Genomic DNA, 19,690 nt, shown 5'->3' with positions numbered 1-19,690 from the left:
AACAAACAGCGCCTCCTATCAATGAAAGAATTATTAATATTAATAATAAAGCAAGAAACAACAGCAGCAGCAGCAGAGAAAGAAAGTTTATTGCTTTAATGGCTATGGCGGCGTGGCAGACCTGTAAATTTTGGCTTTCTTTAATGCTCTTGTTTCTCATACAACAACAATAACTACACACACACCCCCTTTTAATTTATTAAATAAATGAAACCAAATTTTACAAAAACCCTTCCTTTCTAGCAGCTAATATACTAGAAAATTCAATTCTTTCTCATTTTCAAACCATAGCTTTAGCTTTCAGAATTGACATATCTGATTTCAATTCCATCTCAGAAAACAATTTCAAGTCTACCAACACCAACCAACCATTTGTATCTTTAATTACATATATTTTAATTTATATATATAAAAAAACAAGTTTGTTTAATAAATAATAATAGTATACTGTAGTAGTAATTAAGATATCTAGAAATAGGGTTAGGAAGGTAGACATAAATAAAGTTTTGTTACAATTTTTTATCTTATGCTCATGGATTATTATTATTTTGAGTCACAATTGGTGTGTAGGAGTAGTAGTAGTACTTGTAGTAGTAGTAGTAGTCACATAATAATAATAATAATAATAAAAATAATAATAATCTTGTATCAGAAGCTATGGCTGGTTTCTTTTCATTAGGATCTGCCTCTTATCATCATAGCCAACAACAACATCAACAAAACCCTAATAATATTAATAATAATTCTAACCCAAATTCTAACCCTACTACTGAATCCAGCAGTTGGTTTTTATATAGTACTACTAGTAGAAACACCAGCACCACCAATGACCACCGTCCCACCACCATCACTAAAGATTTTGAACTATGGCAACAACCACCTAATAATCCATTAGGTGGTGGTGCATCTTCAATGGGTGGTGGTGGTGATGCAAGGCTAATAAATTTCTCAGATGAATCTACATGGGGATCTGCTGCTTTTGTGATGATGGGTCATCATGGTGTCACCGGCAGCGGCGGCGGCGGTTCTAGTGGTGGTGGTGTGAGTTGTCAAGATTGTGGAAACCAAGCTAAGAAAGATTGTCCACATATGAGGTGTAGAACATGTTGCAAAAGTAGAGGTTTTCAATGCCAAACCCACGTGAAAAGCACATGGGTTCCGGCTGCTAAACGCCGGGAACGACAACAATTTCACTCATCATCCGGTGGTTCACAACAACCACCAGACCACCGTCGCCGGGTTGTTCCAGCTGCTTCTAAAAGAACAAGATCAGCTCAAGATCAACAACATCATGACACTACTAGTTTGGTTCATCCGGTTGCATCTACTGCTCTTGCTTACAACAATTCAACAGGTATGAATAATATATATATATTTCAAAACCTTATATATATTCGTTTGTTTACTTACATGTGGAAACGTGAACATATTCATTCACAAGAGGCTTTTTTGAAAAAAGTTTCTTCTACAACATACTTTTTTATATCATTTCACATATGAATGAAAAAAAACAACATGTTATCAATATATAATTTGAGAATTCTCATGGTTTTTGAAAAAAGAAAATCTATATTATATATATATCAATGGAGAAAATCTATATCATTTCACAAGTGATCGGAGAAGGATTCCTGTTCAGGCTATGGAGAAAAGTTGACCGTTTGTTATATTGTTTTTGCTTAGTTTAATATATATATATATAGACTAATACACCAATTTTATATATATAAAAAAAAAGTTAATCAAGAATCTTTGTATTAATATATATATTTTCTTCCCAAATGATTGCATTCCAATTATGTGTATAATCAAGAAACCTAAGTGTTTCCTTTAATAAAACCTACATATGGTAATGTTTTAAGCTTTCCATTTTTTTAATTAGACTCAGATCTTATGCAGTCTTAATTTATATTTTCATGAGGTGTCATTAGTTAAAAAATAATGGCATTTGATGTCTTTAACATGTGTATACTCATATTGTTTCATTATTGTGTAATTAATTCTTTACAACAGATGAATTAGTAATATTAATATGAACATCTAGAATATGAATCAGATTATTAGTTAGTTAGTATTGATTTTTGATAAATAGATAATCAACTTCTGGAATGCCATCTTGTGATCATGAGAAATGGTTGGGAGAAGGGAAAGTTGATGAAGATGATTAAGACGTTTTATATTTTATATAATCTATGTTGTACCATATACACTATATATAATATAGTTTTAATAACAAGACAAGCCAGCCTTAAATTAAACGTGCATACAATATCCGATATTTAATAATTTTACTATATCTTCACTATGCCCTAATATATTTATCTAACGATTTTTTTGGTTTGGTTTGTGAAATTGAACTAGGGTTGGAAGTGGGCAATTTTCCCTCGGAAGTGACGACGGCGGCGAATTTTAGATGCGTAAGAGTAAGCTCGATAGATGAAACCGACGATCAATTTGCATATCAAGCCGCGGTGAACATAGGCGGACATATGTTCAAAGGAATACTTTATGATCAAGGCCCGGAAGGTCAATATATGGGGGGAGAAACCTCGTCCGGTGGCAGTGCTGGGATTCCGCAGCTACATCTCACCACGGCGTCCCCTGGAAATTCAACGGCAGCTGCAAATTATATCGGCCATTCGTTATATCCCTCTCTTGGTGGCAACGATTATATGACGAGTACGCAATTCTTCCATCAAATTTCAAGAGATTAATTAACTACATATATTCGTCAATAATATGAACAACTACTATTGACTTCTACACACAAAATTGGACTTGTTAATTAGTGTTGTTTTTGGGCCTATTTATAATGTCACACCCTGCAATTTATAACTAGTAAAATGAAGGATGTGATGATATTGTTATTCTATTTATGCGACACATATCGATGCAAAAGTTGAATTTAAGGTCCAAAATTATACTTTTGTCGTATAATTAAAATTCTTGATTAGCATAGTGTAGTAATGGGGCATTTTTAAGTAGCAGACAAGTCCTAGGAGTTCTGTCCATAATGTCTTTTTTTGGTGTTTTCCTTGTTTGTTATTTTGAATTAAAAAAAAATGATTTATTTGGTTTCTTAATTTCAATAATTTGTCTGTGTGTCTCGTGGTTTGAATTTGTTCCGAAAAATTTTCTTTCTTTCTTCCTTCATTTACGCTAAAAAGCTGGAATCCTTTCACTTTTATTCCACATTTCTTTCAGCCCTCCAGCCATGCATGAAGAGTTGAAGACAACTAGCTATAATCCTAAATAAACATATGCATTCTCTTTCTAAAGTCTGCCCCATCTCATTTTGTATAGCATGTGACGGGTGAGTTTTTCCTTGGTCAAATTTATCGGTCAATATATATTTTTTGATCCAGATATATGTGGCCTAAGTCCATTGCCCCGTTGTATTTTATTAACATATATTTCCAACGGGTGTTAACAAGTATGTGTAACCGACGTGAAACTAGCTCATTTGGTAGAGACTCTTTGTTTTCTGAAATAGAGACCAGAGTTCAATTTTTAACAATAAAATAGTCTTTTCTTTTTTTTTTACCCGTGTGTAATTTAGTAGTAGAGTTTCTGTTAAAAAAAAAACAGATATGTGTAACATTTGACCTTTTTGTCTTGTTGGTTGCATCGAGCCACAAAAAAAAAAAAAACAGATCTCTCTTCAATTCATGTGTAGAGTTTACTGTTTTGTGAAGAGAGAACCACGCACGTCCTTGTGAGGGGCTTTAGAGTTTGACTCTTCTTGGTTCCAACAAGCATTGAGCCACAAATAAAAAGTACGTACACAAGAGAATATAGCTGGCTCATGTACGTTTAATGCAGTAGTCTTAAATTACTGGTACAATAATATTTTGTACTGAGCAACATAAGAGTAACAGAGAGCCATCATTTATAACAATAATTTTTGTCTTTATTATAAAAACTTATTAAAAGTTCATTTTTGCTAGTTCTAGTTGCTGACTTGCTGATGCTCTATCCAAAGGAATTTCCTAAAATTGCATATAATTCAACTGTTTACCTTATCATTCGCAGATAGATTACCTTCTTTTTCGGTATTGGTCTTTTGGAATTCAATTTCTCAAGTTACTCCCTTATTAACTTTAGGTGCCTATATATATATATATATGTTTCTATATAAATCCTAGTCACAATGATGAAATCAACAATGTTATATCCTCTTTTGGCAAATTAGTTAGTTGTAGCTGTAACTTTTAATTAAAACTATAAGTTGTTGCTTTTCAACAAACTGTTAACGGAAGCTTTTCGTTTTTAGATGTCTTTGGCAGAGTAACTCTAGCTGCAACTTTATGTCTAATTTCATATTTCTTGCGTATATATGTAAAAGATAAATATCGGTGTTAGTTTTGTGGGGAATACATATATGGTTCAAGCGGTTCTTCCTCTCCATTTAACTAAGGCTCTAATGTGACCATTAGTCTTTTTCATATATACCTGATTTATCTTAGGATTTAGGTTATGAAAAGTGACCATCGCCGATCTATGTGCATTTTGTCTCCATAAACAAGTTAATGAAGTTGACAGATGCATAACAACGGTTAATGACAAGGTTTGATGAAGAGAATATATCACATAATCCTTGTTTATTCTCGTCAAGATGGATTAATATACTTAAGTGATATTAAGGTATATATATTTAGATTTTTAATTAAGATATTAACCAATAATAAATATCAAGGAGTATAACATATATGATTGATTGACAAGATATGATGTACAGTCCTGCCCCGGCTACTACTTCATCATCCACAGTAGTGCACTGTGCTTGCGACATGAAATTTCATCTTTTACATTATCTTCCCCTGTGCCATATCCATCCTTAGGTGAATGTCAATATTTTTGATGCAACGTTTCACATTAATTTATTTCCCAAACCATATATTTACATACAGAAAAATATAAAATATACTGTTTATGACTTACCTGGTAACATTAGACATGCCTAAAATGTTGACATTCATGGATTAAAAAAAAAAGGTACTTTCAAAAGTCATGAGTTACATTCTAAGCATTTAGTAAGAGTAGGATCGATAAGGATAGTTTGTCAATTTAAGAAAAATGTTAAGAACCGATACAGCATACAACTTTAAAGTTGTGTTAATTCATATGAGAATAAGTTCGTAGACATGTAAAATAAACCCTAACGTTTTTTCTCAAATATGTTACATTTTAAGTCGTGTGTAAGGAAAAAAAAAAGAAGCTAATGGTGTTTCAATTCTACATGCATCTATATGTATTTAATCTTGCGGTCTCAAGATAAAGTTCTCCAAAAATAGAAAATCTAAGGGACGTTTGGTTGCGGAAAACACCTTTGTTTATCATTTTTGTATTCCAAAAAAACCTGAAAAACATAAAACGCGTTCGAATTATAGTTTGCTAAGAATATTTTTCAAGAAAACACAAAACAATGTTTTTCATATTTCCATAGAAAACTTGAAAACATATTTCTTGCTTTTCATTTTCCATTTCATTCTTCCCCCTCCCCTAAAATCTCTCATTTTAACGTTCAACACTTCCCTCAATTCTTGTTCGCCATGACTCTCAACTACCTTGTTTGTATCTCGCACTCTCTCCATGTGTTGGATCGGAACTAGAATTTTTTTTTCCAACAAGTCACTATACCGATCATTGACAAGTTCAGGGAAACTGTAAAATGACTTGCATCGCGTGGAAAAAAAGTTTGTACTAGGTTATTAAATCCATTGATGGACCTTTGATGGTCTTTCTCCTAGCTTCCTAAATATGTAACACTCAAACTCGGTAATGAATTGTTTTGGTTTGATCTCGCCTCTCGAAGTTACACGCATATACCAATGATCGATATCTTCCTTCGAAGATGGATCTCACTTAGGAAATATGACTCGCTTCACTTGGGCCAGCCTCCGGTTACTTTTCAAATTCTCACAAGGCTTAATGCTCTCGGTTGCTCACTACTCTCGCTCATTGTTTAGACTCTGATTGTAATGCTAACCCCTTGACCATATAGAATATATATCATATATGGTGTCATCATATCTATACAACGTAACCAAACATAGAAATGTCCAAGCTACCGATCGATACACTATTATGATGGTTGTTGTCATATATGGTGCTCGCGCGTTGCAGCGGCTAGAAGACGAGGACAATATAAAAGGGAGGCGGTGGTGGAGATCGAGGGCGGTGGTGGAGAAGGAGGGTGGCGGCAGAGGGTGATAGAAGGTCGAGGAGATCGTGTAATGATTAGAAAGAAGGTAGGGGTGTAAGGGTATTATGGGAATACTGAAAAAATACTTAATTTCTAAAAATAAAAAAAGCAATATGCTTTATAGAGGAGTATAGAAGGGAAAATCCTATATGCTGCATAGTAAACCATCTATTTTTTCAATTTAACACATAATAAAAAAATTATCCAGCCCTTCTGAATTTGAAGCGTAACAGTCAAATTAAATTATGTTAACAATATTTAAACTAACCCTTTTATGTAATGTAATTTTTACTGTCTTTCAAGTTTCAAAAAGTATATAATAATTGGCCAGATTTTTTGCCCATTTTTGTCTACTTCGCAGTTCAAGTCTCAAGACGTCTAGGTTTGGTTGTTTTCATGTCGAACAATTAGATATTGTAATTGGAATTGTAACTCTTCTTGTCATCTAGTACTTTGCTAGATGGATACTACCGTTCTCTCTCTCTATATATATATATGGTAACACCCCAGTAAGAATACTCTTAAAATAAGAACGGTGAGAACACTTAAAACATCATTTTGATGCATTAAAAGTCCATTAAACTAATATAGTGCATAAATAGTTATCATTATTTAAGTGTTTAACAACACATTGATCTGTCAAAATCAAAAAAATCACGTTTTTTGTTGGATGCGTCATTTTGATGAATATGCATCCAAGATGGATGCACAAAACAAAAAACATGATTTTCTCGATTTTGACAGACTAATGTATTATTAAATACTTAAATAATAATAATTAGTTAAACGCTATGTTTGTTTTATGAACTTTTAATGCAATTCTATATAATTGAATGGTAAATGTTAAAAAATAAATAAATAATTGAATGGTATGCATAGAAGACGAATATTCCCGTGGGAGCAAATCCATGGGAAGGGTCCACTTAGGCTTGAAAGCTTCCAGTCAAAATGTTTAAATTTCTGACTTACAAGTATCACAAATAATTTATTTTAATTATCTATGCAGGTATGTAAGATGATCTAATTAAAACATATGAAATCGTTAGCGTAGAACTGTACATTATGATCTAATTAAAATGTATATTGAAGGTATAGTTTTTAAATGTGAGATTTTGATATAGAAGGTATAATTTTTTTATTATTCAATAGTTGTTTTTTTTTGTCATAATTGTATAAATTAAATAGTTTACCATTAAATTTGGAATGTGAGATTTTAATAAAGAAGATACTCATCATTTTTTTTTACCTACGTTAATGATAACTTTGAAAGAGTAGTTAGCATTTTCAAAAAAATATAATAAAACGATACTAACTAGCTAGCTCGCTAGCACAGATATATAGTCAACGAAGACCCCCTTTATTCTAGGAGCGATGTTCGAGAATTGGGGTACAAAAATTTCATAAAAAAGAGAAGAACAAAGAAAGCATTATATTCCACCTGTCTTTAAAACTTAAGACCTTACATCTCTTTCGTTTTTTTTTTCCCTTCTGTTGCCTCAAACGACATTAAATGCTTAAATTTGTGTTAGCTATCTTTCAACCAAGTCTAAACTTTCAAACGAGTACATTACTATATCTACTACTCGAGCTTGTGGTTAAAGTACAAGTTAAGAAGGTTCTTAATTAGTAATAATTGCACTACCCTAGCTAATTTTTAACCCCTTCGGGAAATTATATGTGAACTATATAGGTGGCAAAAAGACCTTGGAGATATATATAGGTCACTTCTCATTTTGAGTAATTAAGATGATGATCATGGGTATGGCCGGGTCGTCTTAACTTTTAGCTTACGTGACGTGCATATATAATGTGGCACAGATAATAACTTCTAAATGATGTTTGTACTCTGGTGTGGGTACTCACCAAAACCATCTTTAAATAGTTACACATTCATACATATTCATAGTAGTTATTGCATTATTTGGAATTATGTTGTTGTTTGATAGAATCCTTAAATTATTTTTCAAGCTTTGTGCTTTGCTCATTATATATATGTCTATGTTTTAGCCTTTTAGCGTTTAGGTAATTAATTAATACAAGCTTAGGGAGTATGAGTGTACTAAAGTACAAGTGTGTGTAAAGATTACATGAGGTAACTTTTAGTTTGTTAATTAACTAACTTGCTAATCATCTTTTAGACAACTACCGCAACAAGGAATTGTGATGAGTCACTTTACTAATTTGTACCCCCAATCTTATTTGTTGGCCTTTATTCAAAGGAGCAAACCATCACGATTACATGCGATGATAGCGATGTCAAGTGATGTATGTAATTGATGTACATGTTTTTTATTTAAAAAAGATAATTTATTCATTAAAGACAATTTGAACCATTAACGTGTCCCAAAAGCTAGAGTAATATTCAACGGACAACATGAGACTATAATCATTAACAAGGAATATTGGTAGGTGTTGATCATGAATGTGTTTTATATATATGGTTGTTAGATATTTAGATGTTCAATCACTACAACTAAGATAAATAGTTTACGTATACGTATGCTTTTTTACAATATTATACAAAGTTACAAACCTTAAAATCAAAACTATTAATAAGTTATAACTGTCAATTTGTAAAATTTATGAACAAAGATGTCAAACATTTGCTGTAATGTTATGACAATTAGATTCCAAACACATGCGATGGTTCTCCAATCAGGGTGGTCCATTGTCTATATATACACAAACACATACGCAAAATCCCTAATTAATTAATTTAATCTAGTCCGTACGGTTTGCTTTTAATTCTTAATTAAGAGGATAAGATTTAGTACTAGATCCTGCTCAATATATAAATACGATAAGAAAATTATTATCTTACAAAGTTTATTACAGAAAACATGTGAAAGTTGATTTTATTTCTTTATTTGGAATTAGTGTTGTTTGTTGTGTGACAGGCCTATATGTTTTAGAATGAGATGAGTACCCGTACAATGCATCAGTGTTGGCGGCAACGGGTGGTGATGGTGATGGTAACAATATTATTAATTTAAAAGTAATTGATGTAAATGGTAGTGTAGTTATTTTATGGTTAAGTGATGTATCTTATGTAAATAATTTCATTAAAAGTATTGTAAAGATATTATATTGAAATATTTAAATTAATGAATAAATGAGATAAATAGTAAATATGGTTGGAAAATATTTTAGTGATATATTAGGTAAATTTAGTGTGTAAGTAAGAAATGTGTTAAAAATTAAAAGTATTTTGGGTTTTTTAAATGTAGAGAGTTGAAAAGAAGAGAGAGTAGTTTGTTTTATAACAGGGTATAAATTTAGATGGAGGAAACATTTAAAAATGAGTGTTAAAAGAATTGATGGAGTTCACTATTTCCTTCAAAATCAAATAAGTTAGTTGTGGTTTGTTAGAAATGACGAGACAAAGTACTCGCGCATTACGGCGGTGAGATGGTGGGGATGATAGGTCATAGAGTATGATAGATAATAGGAGATGATGGGTTATAGAGTGTGATAACCAAATGCTTTAGCCGTCTGGGCTCTGCCCTCGAATTTAAAAATTCATCGAAAGTATATCGAATGATATCTCCAATGAAAGAACATGAAAATTTAAAAACACTCATATAATTTTTATAATTTATCGATGTGTAGCTTTTGAATGAATTAGAGGAATAAAATGATTTATGGAGAAGAGAGAAAAATAAGTGGTTGAGATTTGAGGAGAGAACAAACAATGAGTGGTTAGATTTTTTTTTTATAATGTTATTATATGAATGTTAAATGTTGAAAAGTTAAAAGTTCAAAAATGGATTTGTTTTATAATATAGTATAGATACAAGTACATAAAATCAAAATTAGAATTAATAATATTTTTAATCAACTAATTATAGATGTATGGTTTCACTATATTCTTTTTCAATATTTTCATCTATAATCTTTATATTTTGATTATCAAATGGTACATTTAAAGTTTTTAAACTTCTTGTATACATTTTAACAAGATTACGTATGATTGTGGACAAAGTACATGGCTTAGAATGAGCGTGGCCTAACATTGTGACTTGTGAGTCATTAGATTTAAATTAACTTAAATCAATAGGGAAAATTGATGGGCTGAATTCCAACACATTCATTTTTTTTATTTTTCTTTTGAACGAGTAAATTTTTTTTGTTTCTTCTAATATATAAATAAATCATAGAAACGAATGTGCGTGTTTTTTATTTTGAAACAAGTCTTGCCATACTCTTCTGGTTCTTTTCTTTTTTTTGCTTCATTTTTTGTGGCTTTAGATATTTTTTTTTTGTGTTGTCTTTTGCCATTTTGAACCTTACATATCACCGACATAAACTTTATCTATCAAAAACACTAAACTTGTAGACTTTCGACCATTATTTTTGCTGTTCTTGAATTGTAGGAGTTGAACTTTATATGAATGAGACATCGTTTTATATATATCGCTCAAAAAGATAATTAAGACATGATGAACCTTTTCTCAACACTTTGATGCATCTTTTTTACGGGCTCTATCCCATTCTAATCCGCTGCATATTAAATTTCAGACATAACTTTAACACATCAGTGTACACCTTTTAACATATTTAAATTAATCAAAAATATTGATCATACACTAAAACTTACAACTTAATCATACTCATCTTATCAGTTATCAACATGCATGATGCACTATCATTCTAATGTGATGCAACAAATTTTCATTTTTGGGGCATCGCCCTAATTTATAGTTAGTAACTCAATTTGCATCATTTTTCCATTCTAGCACACGATAAGAAGCATTAATACTTTAATAGCCTAATTTTCTAAAACTTGGTGCATTATAATTTTAGAAAAAACGCTTATAGTTGTCTTTTTTAAAGGATAAAAAAAAAAGATCACCGTGAATACAAAAAGCTAGAATGGTAGGAAAATTAAAATTGGATTTTTTTTGGTGTGCAAGAAAGTGTTTTTTTTTCCTCTCTTTTTCAGTGTCGATTGGAGTAGCACTTCACAATCTACATGTGTATTTATAATAGCTGGTTGGGTGAAGTACCAAAAAAATTCTTTTCACAAAAAGGGGTTAAGTTAAACTTGCGACAATAAAGGGTTACTAGTATTGGGAAAAAAAACAAAAATAAAGGAATGCCATTATAAAACCATCATCGTATATAACAACTAGCACGATACCCGCGCAACACCAACAGCGGTGTGATGGCGGCGACGGACGGTGTTGGCGGTGGGCCGGTGGCGATAACTCAAGTTAGATACAAAAATTAGTGCCTTTTAGAATTTAGATGTATGAATCTTTGTCGTTTATGACAAGTTAAACATGCATTTGAAAATCCGAACTTTCATTAATCCCTTCCAATACATGACACCAATTTTGCTTATCATCTATTTTTTGGGTTTTATGTCATTTTTGTTAGTTTCACATCAAAATGTGAATCGTTTTATAACTTATTTCTATTTTCTTGAGATGACATTTATATCTGTAAAATCTTTGTTTTATACCAGATTGATTATAGTTGACTATCAAAAACTTTTAGAGCCAGCTTTAGTAAAAATGGGACCCCAAGCTAGATCAAACCAGTTAATGGACACAATTTGATAGTGTGTTATCCTAGGACCGCCGCAACTCTCCTTATTTGACTTCCATCTTGTCTAATACCAATCAAAACAGATATGCCATATATGTCTCAATCTCTTTTTGTCCATGTTGGTCACTTCTCTTTGATGCACCTTTTTTATGATCAATCCCAGGCAGCATTAATGTTCAGAAACCACATTCATACCAACGTTAATACATCACGTCCATCCCATGCTTAGAATTGAACATGAATATCTTGATTTGAGTGTTTCTTTTTCAGTTGGTTCTCATTAAAATATTTGATTCAGCTAAGGAACTGTCTTTGTCCTAGGAAGCTACGAGGGATGGGCAAAAGAAAGCAATGTATCACGAAGCATGCATGTTTATGGTCCGGTCCCCCTACATACTACGAAAAGGTGGCTTTAAGGAAAAGTACAAAGTACCCAAATGTAGTTTTGCTTGGTTTCTAAATGTGGACCTAACTAGGCCTATCCGGTTGGCGACTAACTAAAACAAAACCACTTGTACCCTTGACAAACTGTCATGTTTGTTTGAGTTTCGCTCATTGGACCTCAAAGTATAAGCTTTGGGGTTTCTGTCTATTTTTTCTAGAATATTCAGTCCAATATGTCGTTCTAAAGTCGTAACGAATATACATTCCACAAGAACTCCTACAATGCGGCACCATCAAGTGGATGTTAAAGGAACATACATTTGTGAAAGAGTTAGGATCAAAGAGCCATTTATGTACACCGACAACCAAATCCAGCAACATACCCAGAAGCTAACTAACCAAATTACAAAAGACCCAAAAGTACCCTACGGTATGAGCTCAAGTAGAAAAGAAGATGAGAAAGCACTTGCATGTCAATGTTTCTCATCTTACAAGTTTTTGCCTCCTTAGAAGCTCGAGACGTGAAGAAAGTTCAGCACATTTTCTTTTGGTTTCTGCAACCTGTTTCTCTAAATCCTCCACCTATTGCCATCAACAACCGATACAAAAACTCAAGTCAGTATTGATATTAAGTTACTAAAGTTCAATAACAGTTTCTTAAATAGCCCATTTCAGCTCAACCATTTTGACATGTGGCCTACTAAACCCATTAATCAATCTAACCGAACCCATCACCTTTGCAATTTCTAAAATAAACCTATGGTAAACATAATCAAACTTTGCACCTACCGTATATTTCAACTCATTCTCCCTTTGCACATATCTTTCACACCTGCAAAGGAGTCTCATAAGAGTAAGTGAGTAAACTAACAGAAAACCCAAGCTAAACTGGGCACAAATAAACAGAATGCGGTCAGATATAGATTTCATAATTAGTCTTTGAAATCAGTATAGCTGCTTAAAAGAGTACTGATCCCATCCAATTGTTGTACCATATTTTCGATTAATAGTATAATATTATATAGTTAAAAATTAATCTAATCTCAACCAAATTTTATACGGGATCAATTAGAACTATACAATTATAGACTTGATTCTAAAATAGTTTGATAATAAATACAAGAGGCAAACTATAAAGTCACCTCATGAATAGTTCGATGTTCTCATCACATATTTGATCAATAGGCCTTGAATCATCTCCACATGCCACTTCTTGATTAGTACCCTATAACAAGTACAATAATACGATCAATCTCTATTAAAAACTTTGTTAAAACTAGAGAATTGGAAAGCTGCGCAGATGCCCATCCGCCTAATTTCACCAATCAAATATATATCATATCAAATATGGCAAAATGTGTCATACCAAATAACACTTTAATAATCTAAATATCTAATATAATACGGAGCAACAGGTTAATCATTATTGAAAAATGAATGATGCTTAATAGATGATGAACGAAGGATGCATAATAATAATAATAAAAACAATAATAACAATAATAGTATTATTATTTACAATATAAATACATAGATAAAAATATGATCTTTGCATGAGCCACCAACTGTATCAACTCAAGATAGCAATTTCAAACAAATTATTTGAGTGTCTTGATCCAGGTAGGTTTTCTAATGAGTCAAACGAGTAAAAAAATAAGCTAGCATAAGGATACATGGGCCATTATCACGCCAAAGTGTATTTTTAATTTCAATGAATTGAAAATCCTAGATCATTTTGCGTCATAACTAAATTTAACATAATAATTATTTTTTATATCTTCTTATGGATGTTAGTTGGACAAAAAAATTTTCAGGTCGACCCAAACCAATGTAAAAAATTTTCAGGTCGACCCAAACCAATGCACACAAGGAAAATCACCGGTTTTATCCCATAACTTAACCTACATGACATGCCCATTTTGCAACCTCATACAGATGTCAAGTAGAAGACAAGTGTGACTTACAGTTCCAAATCCTGGAGGTGCCCGAACTATGGGTGCCTCATTGCTGTAAGCAGTTCTGCTACGAGTCCCCATCTGCGAACTACTCAAATCAAGGTTTGGGTTAGGAGCAGGACCAGAAAAAGATCGATCAAACTGTTCATCTTCTGTTTGATGCGGCACATCTGAAGTCTTTTGTAGTTTGCGCATGTAAGTTGGATCCATTTGGTGCCCAACTAAGTGACAGTGCCGTTTCCTGTATTGTTGACGATTATTTATTATCATCTAAAGATAAAAGCAGAAATTGTAATACCCAAAAACTTGGTGTGATGGCCATTACAAATTACGAACCAGTAGTCCATTTGCATCTGTTTTAGTTTCAATTCCAGCCTTGAAAACACAGATGACCTTTCAAAATCCTGCTTGTCGTGTGCTGGTTCTATAAAATTGGCTTCAAGAACACCTGCAACAACACCGTCAATGAATGCATGTTGTACAGAGAACTGTTTGAAATTATAACTTAAGAAGAGCATATGCTTACCAACTATTCCATATCCTTTGGAATGTCCCTCAGCAGTTACTTTCCAGAAGGGCTGAAACAATTTGTATTAATGTAATCTTAAAAGCAATTAAAATTAAACCAAAGTCGCAGTTGTAGAAACGCATACCCGAATAAGACGGTTTTTATGGTATACGTTAAATCCAGTGATTCCAAGAGCCGGTGCTTCTTTGATAAATCCAAGAGTTGTCTCGGCAACAGCCTATATAAGGTTGAGTAGGTTAGGAAAAAGACGGGTAAAAAACTACTTGACACTAAAAAAAAGTATTGGAAAACAAAAAGTAACTAACAGTACTTTCTGGTGCATACGATTAACTAAACTAATGACAGAACCACACGTTCTTTAATTCTTCTTATTTAACGGTCTTGAGAAATGTATATTTGCTATTGTTTCATTTTCATGTGAGTAGTGAGGATAACAGCTTTGCTTATTTGATTACTAATAAGTTCAAAAGAAAATCTATGCATTCCTTATACAAGAGTAATGCTATTGTTTTCAACCCATTTGTGTTATAAATTGCCTAAAAAAAACCACAATGCAGTGTTTACCTCTTTCACTGAAGAAACCTGTGGCCTGTAGATGACTACTTCTTTGTGTTTCAGATCATCAACCATGCTGAACTGCTCTACAGGTTTCCCTCGTAAGAATATTGTAAAGTTTTTAAACTTTCTGAGGTACAACATCGATGCATATGCCTGAAAAAGAAGCATTGTATATCATAAAACATCACTCAACAAATCGAAGACACCAAATAGATAGTTTAACAGTTTAGGATTATAATCACCCTTAATGAATGAAGAAGACGGTGGGAAATATGTGCTTGTGTATCCGCTGCTCTCTTACTCAATTTAGACAAACGAGCAGCTTCGTCTCTCAATTTTATATCCTATATATCAGCATACATATAGAACACTTAACAATGGTTTGAATATGTCATGTCATTAAAATGCTCAACTGGTGTCTACAAATATAGAACCTCCTCATCTTCATCAAAGTTCAATTCATAGACGCCTTCATCATTGAGCCATAAGTTGAATATGATTAACTTTGTCCCATGTGACCCAATATCTTCAAACTGAGAAAGTTAAATGTTGAAATGAAAGCTAATATACTATAGATCATCAAATATATTCAGTATAGAACACAAATAAACCTGTTGAAATAAGTCATCTTGTGAATCAAATGGGGACCATTCAAGAATTGTCTTTAAGTTAGTAGACCAATCATCCTGAGTGCCATATAGTATAGGCTCTGGCCAATGCTTTGAGATATCAAAATCAATCTGCAATGAGATTATACATAAGACTAAAATAAAAATATAAAGCATGAACTTAAATAAAGATGAAGAGTTCACATGTCTACCATTGGGACAATCACGTCATCTTGACCGGTTCTGCGTAGAAACGTATACGACAAGAGACCAACACTTTGCGTCGCTCGGCTACAAAATATAATAACAAAAAACATCAAGGGGATAATTGTCGATTCCAAGAACTCGATTAAAGAATCAACCAGCATCGAAATAGTACCCATTCCGATATGCACGGCTGAAAACAATCACGTCAGCTCCTAACCGCATGGTACTTGTCTTAAAACCGTTACCGTCTGAAAGAATAAATGTCTCCCAGTTGTCAAGATAAATTGAATTCACACTCAACTGTGAAATATCTAACTAATCTTTCTTGTAAGTTAATACTCTGCATTAGACAAACTAGAGGATTATAACAAAATAATGGTTCTTGATAGTTACATTGACCAATTGTGTTGTTTGTCTTCTTTGTTGAGTATCCCAAGCTCATGCACTTCCGAATGCCATCTGGATCCATTCCACCTCCATCGTCTAACACAATTTTTCAGATTACTGAATGAACATGGAGACTGATACATACCAATCGAAAAACTATAACAATTAATCTATTAGTCAAATACAACAAGAATGGTACCAATAACAAGTAAAGCAGGAGTATTGTCCCTTTTGCTGAAAATCCTATCGAGCTTCACAAAAGTTGCTCCGTTATTGATCTGTTACACAAGGTTGACAACCATAACGTCATACAATTGATTTTCTATATAGCAATGTGTTATATCACCCTTATAGTTCTGGATATAAAGTTGCCAAATAGCAAGTACATGTAAATGCAACACCTTAATATTCGAGAACTGGACAGGGATTATATGCTTTAATGTGGCTTCTATTACATAAAAGCAGCTCATGAGCTGTGTAATAGTAAACTAATAAAATATACATTTCTTATATCTGTTATATGAATTTCTTGTCATTTCTAAACCAATATTTACCTCATCGACAGCATTATCCAAAAGCTCCGCAATTGCTGCAATAGGATACAGTTACACTATTAGTATCAACTCTTGATAATATAATCAAATTTCAAGGTTGTAAATAACGGTCGGCGGTTCCTTCGCGGCGGACGACCTTTAAGGTTAAATTACATTTCGCGGCGTTATAACGGAGACTATAAAATATAAAGGAATTTATATAAAAAAATATATATATTAGCAATATCCTAACAAAATTAGTCAAAAAGGACCCTTAAATCCGTTATTTGACCGTTAAATCCGTTATTTGACCGTTAAATCCCGTTATAACAACCGTTAAATCCCGTTATAACGGCCGTTAAATCCGTTATTTGACCTTTATTGGCTCAGACCTTTAAATTTACCCTCCAACCCCTTTAACGTAACGGTGGACCTCCGTTACCGTTATAACGGCCGTTAAGGCCGTTATTTACAACAATGTCAAATTTCATTAGTAACTTGGGTTTCGGGGGATTACATGAATAGACTAAATTATCCATTCTTCACTACCAAAGTACAAGAGAGGTGGGTCTTTGGGTTAGTGAGTGTGGCTATGGTCTTCAAACCTTCAGAATGCTCCTAGGGACATCACAAATTTTTATATGACTTGTCTTTCTATTTACTTTTACTATTTGGTTGGTGCAAAATAATGAATTGAGATTGAGGTAACCATGTCAGCGTGCATGCGAATATAAATACAAGACAAAAAAAATCCGTGGCAGATCAATGGTAAAGAACAACAAGGTGGAAGACAGCGAGACAATTAAGATCCTAAATTTAATGTCATAATTCACGAAATCACAAAATTAAATTCTCCTCTTGTGTGTCTCTTCTTGAATATAAATTTTATCATAATCTGATTCATAATGTCATGGCAACTAAAAGAAGACCAAGATCACTTTAGAGTGAACATTGTGTTTTAAATGAAGCTCTTGTATATTTTAGCACAAGAATAAAGTATCTTGACCTAACAAAAATATAGTATTGTATATTCGTAAAAAGGAATCATCTCATAGTCAATTAACATTCATCTAGATATCCTCCGTATCAAATAAGTTATCCAAACCACTCAGACTTTAATTTCTAATGAGGTAACTTAAAAAGTGGATCATAAACCAGCTACATATACTTCTATACTGTAACATAAAACAACTTCCCCACCCCATTTTAAGATTGAAGAGATCATAAAAGAAATTGATATATCACCCTCTAATCCACCACCTGATAAAGTGATAAGATTATGTGGCACATCACTGGTCACCCCTTCATCGGCTCATCCCACCCAATAAGAATGTAACATGTCATCCTCTCACTCTCTTATACCACCACCCACTCACGACAACAATAACCATCGGCCACGGTCAGACATCTCCGAAAACCATAGATACAACAACGTAGCAAACAAATGTTGTTAAAAAAAACGGTTGGTAACTATTCGTCACCACCACATTGCGCGAGTACTGTGCTAGTCATAATAAAATAGACACTCTTTCTAAAGCTAAGCTCTATTAATAATTAGGGAACTCGTGACTCAGACTCGACTCGGCGAGGGGGGGAGTCAGGAGTTTTTGGAGACTCGGACTCAACTCGGGGAGAACTCGGATTGGAATTTTATATACAAACATACGTATAGTTAAAATTATATGTAATAGAACTTCACAAATATATTCCAAACTTCAAATATAAACATAATTGTTTAAAAACATTAGCATAATAATTCAAACTTGGAAATTAAACGTTAGATTAGTTGATAGATTCACGCTTCATCATCATTTTGTCATTATCATAGTTGGAGAACCCGTGACTCGGACTCGACTCGGCAAGGTGGGGGGTTAGGAGTTTATTTTGGGTACACGGCCGACTCGGGGGAGTTTTACAACCTTAATTAATATAACTAAACTATCATTTCTCAACATTTCCTCAAATGAAAAAAAAAAAAAGAAAGAAGTTTAAAAGTCAGACCTCCAAAAGCCCATTTATGTGAAGTTGCATTGGAGTGAAGAAATTTCGGGTGCACTCGAGCATGTTCCAATTCACCTGCAAACACATTCAGCTTCATTTGAACCCACATTACTATATAAACAGCAAATAATTACTGTACAACATTTTATGAAACCCTAAAAAAATATAAATACAATATATGTATGTATATATAATAGACCTTGATTAGGAGTCCATTTAGTTGGGCCGATGTCAAAAGCTCCGGCTTTCCAAAAACTACGATTCTCCAATCGCCGGTCGTCGTTTTGAACTTCTGGCACAACTTCATCGTCATCATCACTGACGTCAATGTTTACGAAGTTTTTTGCAAACCTTGACATTGTAGACTAGCTCTCAAAATTTCGAAGGATTTGTATAGTTTGATTTTGTGATTTTAGGGTTTTGGATTACAACTAGAAAATCTGGTTATTTTTTTGTCAAATGTTTTATCGGGTCGGGTACGAAGTACGGAGTAAAAAGAAAAGGAGTATATATCTATATCTATTGACTTCCACAATTATACGCTATTTTATAAAGCATCTTGTCTTTTTTAAAAATATCAATTCATGACTTAAAGTACTTAAAATACCTTTTTTCTTTATTCATAAATTTTAATATCTTTAGCTAATATATCTATAATATCCTTAAATTTCAATCACTCATTTTCTTCTATCTCCTCGAATCTCAACCACCCATTTTATAAATCATTTTATTCATCTAATTCATTCACAATCTTTTATCTCAAAAACCGTATA

At 32.9% G+C, this 19,690-nt stretch overlaps 2 protein-coding genes across 3 annotated transcripts; one reads left to right on the top strand and one right to left on the bottom strand.

Annotated features, from left to right (window-relative positions):
* Window positions 1-633: 633 nt before the first annotated feature.
* LOC122589792 (protein EXPRESSION OF TERPENOIDS 1) lies at window positions 634-2,888 on the top strand. Its single transcript, XM_043762116.1, has 2 exons — window positions 634-1,354; window positions 2,362-2,888. The coding sequence occupies exons 1-2, from the start codon at window positions 658-660 to the stop codon at window positions 2,712-2,714; spliced, it is 1,050 nt and encodes a 349-aa protein (XP_043618051.1). The 5' UTR covers window positions 634-657; the 3' UTR covers window positions 2,715-2,888.
* Window positions 2,889-12,437: 9,549 nt separating this feature from the next.
* Window positions 12,438-19,406, bottom strand: LOC122587001 (protein MICRORCHIDIA 2-like). 2 transcript variants are annotated; one of them, XM_043759057.1, is made up of 18 exons: window positions 19,117-19,406; window positions 18,918-19,008; window positions 16,938-16,972; window positions 16,583-16,661; window positions 16,390-16,479; window positions 16,169-16,244; window positions 16,002-16,080; window positions 15,793-15,921; window positions 15,616-15,714; window positions 15,424-15,525; window positions 15,188-15,334; window positions 14,748-14,840; window positions 14,621-14,672; window positions 14,431-14,542; window positions 14,104-14,335; window positions 13,282-13,364; window positions 12,929-12,971; window positions 12,438-12,721 (listed from the first exon to the last, which is right to left on the bottom strand). In XM_043759057.1, the coding sequence occupies exons 1-18, from the start codon at window positions 19,231-19,233 to the stop codon at window positions 12,623-12,625; spliced, it is 1,758 nt and encodes a 585-aa protein (XP_043614992.1). In that variant the 5' UTR covers window positions 19,234-19,406; the 3' UTR covers window positions 12,438-12,622. The 2 variants fall into 2 exon arrangements, with proteins under 2 accessions (XP_043614992.1, XP_043614991.1); XM_043759056.1 differs by having other exon boundaries at window positions 18,918-18,992.
* Between the last annotated feature and the right edge of the window lie 284 nt (window positions 19,407-19,690).

This window comes from Erigeron canadensis, chromosome 2, assembly GCF_010389155.1.
Source record: "Erigeron canadensis isolate Cc75 chromosome 2, C_canadensis_v1, whole genome shotgun sequence".
Classification (NCBI taxonomy): domain Eukaryota; kingdom Viridiplantae; phylum Streptophyta; class Magnoliopsida; order Asterales; family Asteraceae; genus Erigeron; species Erigeron canadensis.
This window is presented reverse-complemented; position numbering and strand designations above follow the sequence as displayed.

Coding starts and splice junctions, on each gene's coding strand:
- LOC122589792 (XM_043762116.1), top strand. CDS start 658: ATGGCTGGTTTCTTTTCATTAGGATCTGCCTCTTATCATCATAGCCAA. Junction 1,355..2,361: donor TGCTTACAACAATTCAACAG/GTATGAATAATA, acceptor AAATTGAACTAG/GGTTGGAAGTGGGCAATTTT.
- LOC122587001 (XM_043759056.1), bottom strand. CDS start 19,276: ATGTCAAGGTTTGCAAAAAACTTCGTAAACATTGACGTCAGTGATGAT. Junction 16,245..16,389: donor AAACAACACAATTGGTCAAT/GTAACTATCAAG, acceptor TTATTCTTTCAG/ACGGTAACGGTTTTAAGACA. Junction 14,543..14,620: donor CAAAGGATATGGAATAGTTG/GTAAGCATATGC, acceptor GTGTTGTTGCAG/GTGTTCTTGAAGCCAATTTT.